Consider the following 6,285-nt stretch of genomic DNA (forward strand, 5'->3'; position numbering starts at 1 on the left):
GTTCAAAGCCTTGGCCGGCTAGGATTTCTTTTTTGTCAAGCAATCGTGTTTTCCTAATTCTACTAAAATTAGATGTTTTTGGTTAAATCTGAAATACTTAAGAATTTGATTAAACCTAAAATTCTAATGATATTATTTAACTAGAATCATATGGAGTAATAGATTTAGTGAATCGATTCCTAGTAGAATTCAAACTCCGTTATTTCCACCCTATAAATATGTGGTTCATGATCACAATTTATAAAGCAATTCAATAGTATTCCAATACATTAAGTTCAAGAGAGAATTTAATATTTGCCTAACATTATTGTGAGTTTTCCGAGTGCACATAATACCTTAGAGAATATTCTAGTTGGTTGAATCTAAGGCGGATCCGGACTTGCTGTGGACTATATACGGAGGGGCGACATTTGGATCCCTAAACTTGTTCTTGTTCGGTTCGGGAGCAGCTAGGGAAGGCACGCATCACATTGTATGTATCCTAATTATGCTAATTGACTATGTGACAATTAATATGGATTCTTGGCTTTATGGTTTTTCCGCATGAATTATATTGTTTATATTATTCATAACCCAACAAATAGCCCACAAAGTTTCAATAAAAGTGACTATCTTGTCACTAAACTTCCCATCCAAGCTAATAAAAAGCTGGATATAGCTGAGAATCCAATCCTGAATAGAAAGATTCTCATTACAATTTGAGAATATGCCTAGCATACTACTCCTCCACACATCTTGAGCCAAGTTGCAAAGGCGGAAAACATGTTGTGCGTCTTCGCAATTTTCATCACAAAAGTCACAAGTGAAGTCTAAAGATATTCCACGTTGTTGTAGGCTTGATTTTACCGGAATTCCGTCAAACATCATCTTCCAAATAAAAAATTTCCGTTTTGGGAGGATTTTAAGTGCCCAGAGTACCTTAAAGAATGGAAGAAATCTGCTCCTATCTAGGTCATTTAGCGATAACTGTTGTATGTCAGTCTCTAGAAGAAAAGCATAACCCGATTTGATCGTGAAATTTCCAATATTATGTTTAGTCCAGTATAAAAAATCTAGATAGGATAGGAAGGCAATTCTAAAGAAAGAATTTCATTTGCATCCTTGTGCTCAAAAGAATTTCTAATAAGAGAAGCATTCCAACGTAATTCAGGCTTTTGAATAAACTGACTAAACTTCCAAACCATAGCATTCGACAATCTTATGTGAGAGGCAAAAACAGGCACCCTACCATGGACCCAATTAACCTTTGAAGCAATGACCCTGTTTCCATCCCCTATTTTCCAAGCACACCCTTGGAGTAAAACATTTTCTGCTCTCCGAAGACCTCGCATTCCCCATGAAATGTTACCTTGACAAATATTGGGGAACCAGTGGATAATTCAAATTTCGCTTTAGCAACATAAACTCTTGAGATTAAAAGTTGAGGATTTTTTATGCATCCTCCACACTTGCTTCATCAAAAAAGCTGTATTAAGCGGTTACAAACGCCTAATCCCCAGACCTCCCATTCCCCAAGGTAAATGTAAAATCTCCCTTCGAACCCAATGCATTCCTTTTTTACCTTGCCTAGCCCAGAAGAAAGTCGCAATCATTGAATCAATCTTATTTGCAACAATCACAGGTATTTCTAAAATCATCATTACATGAGAAACTGTAACAACGAGGACAATATTAATGAGAACAAGTTTTTGGACTTGAGACAACAAAACTCCATTCCAGGAAGTAATCAATTCAGCAACATGGTCACTCAAGAAATTAAAATTCGAACGTTTCGTACCTCTTAAATCAATTGGAACCCCCAAATGGTTCCTAAACTTTGTTACCTGAGGCATCTGCAAAATTGTCTTGAAAAGATGTTGTTGAGGAAGATAGGTTTTCGGACTAAATTTGATAAAGGATTTAGAAAGATTCAACGGTTGTCCTGAAATTCTGCAACAACGGTCCAGAATACCCCCAATATTCATACAGAAAGTTTGTTGAACGGAAAAAAACCATAGCATCATCCGCAAAGAACAAACGCGTAACCTTCGGCGCATGTCTGGCCAGCTTAATACCTTGAAATAACTTAATATCTTGACCAAAGTTAGCATACGTCCCAGGATATCCATACAGAAGAGAAGAAAATATGGTGACAATGGATCTCCTTGCCTTAGTCCACATTTTGGTCTAAAAGTTGATTATGTTTTCCCGTTAATAAGAACCTTGTATGACACCATTGAAATACACTGATAAATCCAACGAATCCACAATGAAGGGAAACCATAAGCCTGAAGTACACGTAATAGAAATCCCCAATGTATACGGTCATACGCTTTGCTGATATCAACTTTTATCGCGGCTAGAGTCGGACCACAAACCTTCCTTCCATTTATGAAATGAAGGATATTGATGTGGCCTAAACTATAGACTGCCACATGGCTTTATTGGGATGGCCCAATAAGAAAGCCAAAAGTCCTCCTATATACCTCAAACTCTATACAGAGTCCATGTCCACATCCAGAACAAAGGCCATCACTTAGGCCCATAAGCCCATCTGATTGGTAAAGTCCCTAGTCAAATCATGTCCAAAAGTCCAAAACCTGCAGGCAAGCCCAACATGCAAAAGGCCCAACAGGTCTACTCAGATCTCCCACTGTTGGACACATGTCCTAATCTCGGAAAGCATCTAATCATACATCCAGGGTTTAAGGATCAAATCCCATGAAAACCTAGCACTATAAATAGTGCAGATCCCTAGGTAAAAGGGGCATTCAATACATTCCCACCTACCTTAAAACTATCTTTGCTCTGCCTTCTCTCTACAATTTACTTCTCGCTCTAGCTTATACTTACTTAAGCATCGGAGGGAATATTCCTACGGGAATATTCTTGTTTTGTAGGTTTCCAGAGGATTGTGCCAGCTCATACTAAATACCTCTGAGGAACGCGTGACACGTCATCACCGTAAAAGATCCCACAACATTTGGCGCCGTCTGTGGGGAGGTATAGTATCATGGCCGAACCGCAATCTGAAGGAGATTACAATGGTGAATTAGAGGAGAGACGACCCCGGGAAAGGAGCCAACGTTATATAGAGAAAGAAAACCGAGTCGCAAACGCTGGAAGCACGCCGCGCCGAGCTCAGGAGGCCGAGGTAATTGTGGAGGAGGAACCAGACCTGGAAGCACCTCCACCAGGCGGCCATCTAAGCCCCAGTGTCAGGGACGCCGTGCTAAATGAAAACTTGGACCTGCCTGTCTCGGTGGGATCAATGCGTGAAATCCTGGCAGGATTCCAACAGCAAATGAATCAAACTTTCAAACAGCAGATGAGCACCACGTTGCAAGATGAAATACGTAGGAACATGTTGATCTATAGCACTGAAAGGATGGCTCCGCAAAGGCCTCTCAGTCTTGGCATCAATCGGATAAACAGAATGCCACTTAGATCCAATGTATGGAGAGCAGTAGAAAGTTCCCGTCCACAAGCTAGTCGAGGAGCCAGTCCTTTGGCAGAACGTTCGGAGATTAACCACGGCCAACAAGCCTTTTTGCCTCGGCGAGAGCACGCCACGCGACCACCTTCCCGGGTGAACCCACCGGCCATTCTGCGACCATCCTCAAGACGTTAGGACCATTTTGAAGCTGAATCTGAATTATCAGACACTGGATCTACTCCAGTTATGGAAGATCCCCCGTTTTACCCCTCTACTCGAGGACAAACTCAGATGACACCCCACCGAGTGAGCATGCGTCCTCGTATGATCTCAAGCCGTCGTGAACCAAATTATCATATCCAACAGGGATTGAATAACTTGACATTGAGACACATGAGTACTCCCTTATGTGAAGACATAATGAACGCCCCGAAAGAGCCTAAAGTCAAAAGCCCCACCATTGAAGCTTATGACGGTACCATCGACCCGGACATGCACCTAGTTGCATACCGTAACCACATGTATGTTCAAGGAACCAATGAGGCCACATGGTGCAAATATTTTCCAGCTACCCTTAAAGGAGTGGCATCCAAATGGTTTGAACGACTGACCCCAGGATCAGTTGAGTCCTTTAACCAACTACAAACCTTGTTCTCCACCAGGTTCATGGCATACAAGGAATAAAGGAAAACAAGCATGCATTTGGGACGCATTCAAAAAGGAAAGGACGAGTCGTTGCGAAGCTATGTTAAGCGCTTCAACCTAGAAGCCGGACAGATCCCAGATCTGCCCGATGGCGTCTCTTTCGATAATTTTATTAGAGGATTGAAGAAAGGTTCATTCAAGTTTGACTTAGTTAAGAAAAGTGTCCGGACTATGGCTGAGGTCTTGGACGAGGCCGAAGCCTTTATTCATGCAACAGAAATATGCAGTGCGTCCAAGGATGGAAAGACTGGTGAAGCGACATACTGCTCAGGGAAGAAAGAGAAGATAGACAGGAAAGTCCCGCGAGTAAATGGTACATGGGCTCTTTCGAAAGAACATGATACCAATTCTCCCGGACAGAAGAGAGGACGCCCACAAGAGAGAGAATATTTTGAATACAATGCAGACCTTCTCACAATCCTAGTGGACGTCGGGACTAGGTTCGATCTCGAACGGCCCTTTCCCATGAAATCTCCTACTGAGAGTCGAGATCCTAAGCTGTATTGTCAGTTCCACGAAGATATAGGGCATGACACCAAGGATTGCAGAAGCCTAAAGAGAGCCCAGGACGGCCTAGCCTCCAAGGGGCACCTAAAAAACTACCTGCAAAGAAGCACTCACGGCACGGGAAAAAATCATTACAAGAAAAACAAGTCACCTGCCTCAGCTATAGAAGGAAATCACAGCGAAGGAGGATTTGTAGATGTCATATCAGGAGGACCAGCTGCTGGTGGTCCCACCATGAGGGGACAGAAAGATTATGCTCGCCGTCTAGGACAGGTAATGTTATCAGGGAAATCACCAGTAGACCCATTCCCTCGGATAGAAATATGTGAATCAGACGACGGACGTGTAGCCACCCCACATGACGATCCTGTCGTTGTCGAGATCAAGATCTGTAACATGAGAGTAAAACGCATCTTGATAGATACAGGAAGTTCATCTGATATAATGAGCATGGAGTGCCTAAGCCGCCTAGCTCACGACCCTAAGACTATAGAGACCATCCACTACCCTATCATTGGCTTTGGAGGAAGCATCATACATCCAGTAGGCGTCATCAACTTGCCGGTTCGAATTGGAGGGAGAAAAGATGGACGAAAGATGGGGGTGGACTTCCGTCCACCTAATCGTCAAAGATTTGACAGCATATATACAATGTCATTTTGGGATGCCCCACCTTGAACAAGATTAAGGCAGTGGTTGTCACCCATCTCATGCTTCTGAAGCATGTGTGTGACGATGGGGCAATAGGGACTATACACGGAGATCAACAACAAGCAAGAGACTGCTACCTCACAACTCTTAACCCATCAGCTTGGAGGAAAGATCTGGCTGGTGTAGGAACATATAGATGCATAAAGCGGAATTTCAGGAAACAATTTCCTAACATCTATCACAGGATCTCATGCATAACAATAATATAGATCAGATTAAGTCGAAAGAATAATCACCTTTGAAGCGTGTTCTCCCGTTCGTATGCAAGCTTCGAAGATCTTAGAGCCCCACTTGTTGCTCCTCTACTCAGTCCACAAGCACGAATTGAATCCCACGTATGCTAGTACGGAAGAGAACGATCACAATCTGTCTCTTGCTTTGTTTGGGATGTACGGCGTTTAGAGAATGACAGTTAGGGTTTTTGTGTTTTCTTTTTGTGTCAGATCTTCAATCAACGTAATTTCTAAATCCCTGACATTATAACTATTATAATGTAGATTTTTAGGTTAACACAAAACCAAAGCCCAACATTCTTTCCCTTAATAGACCGCTTGCCATCGGGCCTTTTCAGCCCATTCCAATTAGTGCTTATATGTGTGACCTTATAGGATTAATATATTTTAGTTGTAGGTCCAATCAATATTGTCCTACTAATCACATTTATTCTCTAGCAAGAAAATATGATTACTAAAATAATTAACTTATTATCTTCATAATTAATTCCTATTTATATTTAGTAATTGCCGGAAATGTCTAAGGACATAATTCCTTCAATCTCCCACTTGTCCGAAGACAAGAACGCAATGCTAAATTCCTTAAGTCTCCTAAAGCCAAAATTTGATAACACACTGTTATTCTCAAATTCTAGTTTCTTGTTCGCCGAGTTCGAACTGTTCAAATAAAGATTAACATTTTAATCCCATTCCGCATGGCCATGCAATTTTTCA

At 41.8% G+C, this 6,285-nt stretch overlaps 1 protein-coding gene across 1 annotated transcript; it reads left to right on the forward strand.

Annotated features, from left to right (window-relative positions):
• The first annotated feature begins 4,111 nt into the window (after positions 1-4,111).
• Positions 4,112-5,305, forward strand: LOC110793186 (uncharacterized). Its single transcript, XM_021998036.2, has one exon. The coding sequence runs from the start codon at positions 4,112-4,114 to the stop codon at positions 5,303-5,305; it is 1,194 nt and encodes a 397-aa protein (XP_021853728.2).
• Positions 5,306-6,285: the final 980 nt, after the last annotated feature.

The sequence above is a fragment of the Spinacia oleracea genome, chromosome 4 (genome assembly GCF_020520425.1).
Source record: "Spinacia oleracea cultivar Varoflay chromosome 4, BTI_SOV_V1, whole genome shotgun sequence".
NCBI lineage: Eukaryota > Viridiplantae > Streptophyta > Magnoliopsida > Caryophyllales > Amaranthaceae > Spinacia > Spinacia oleracea.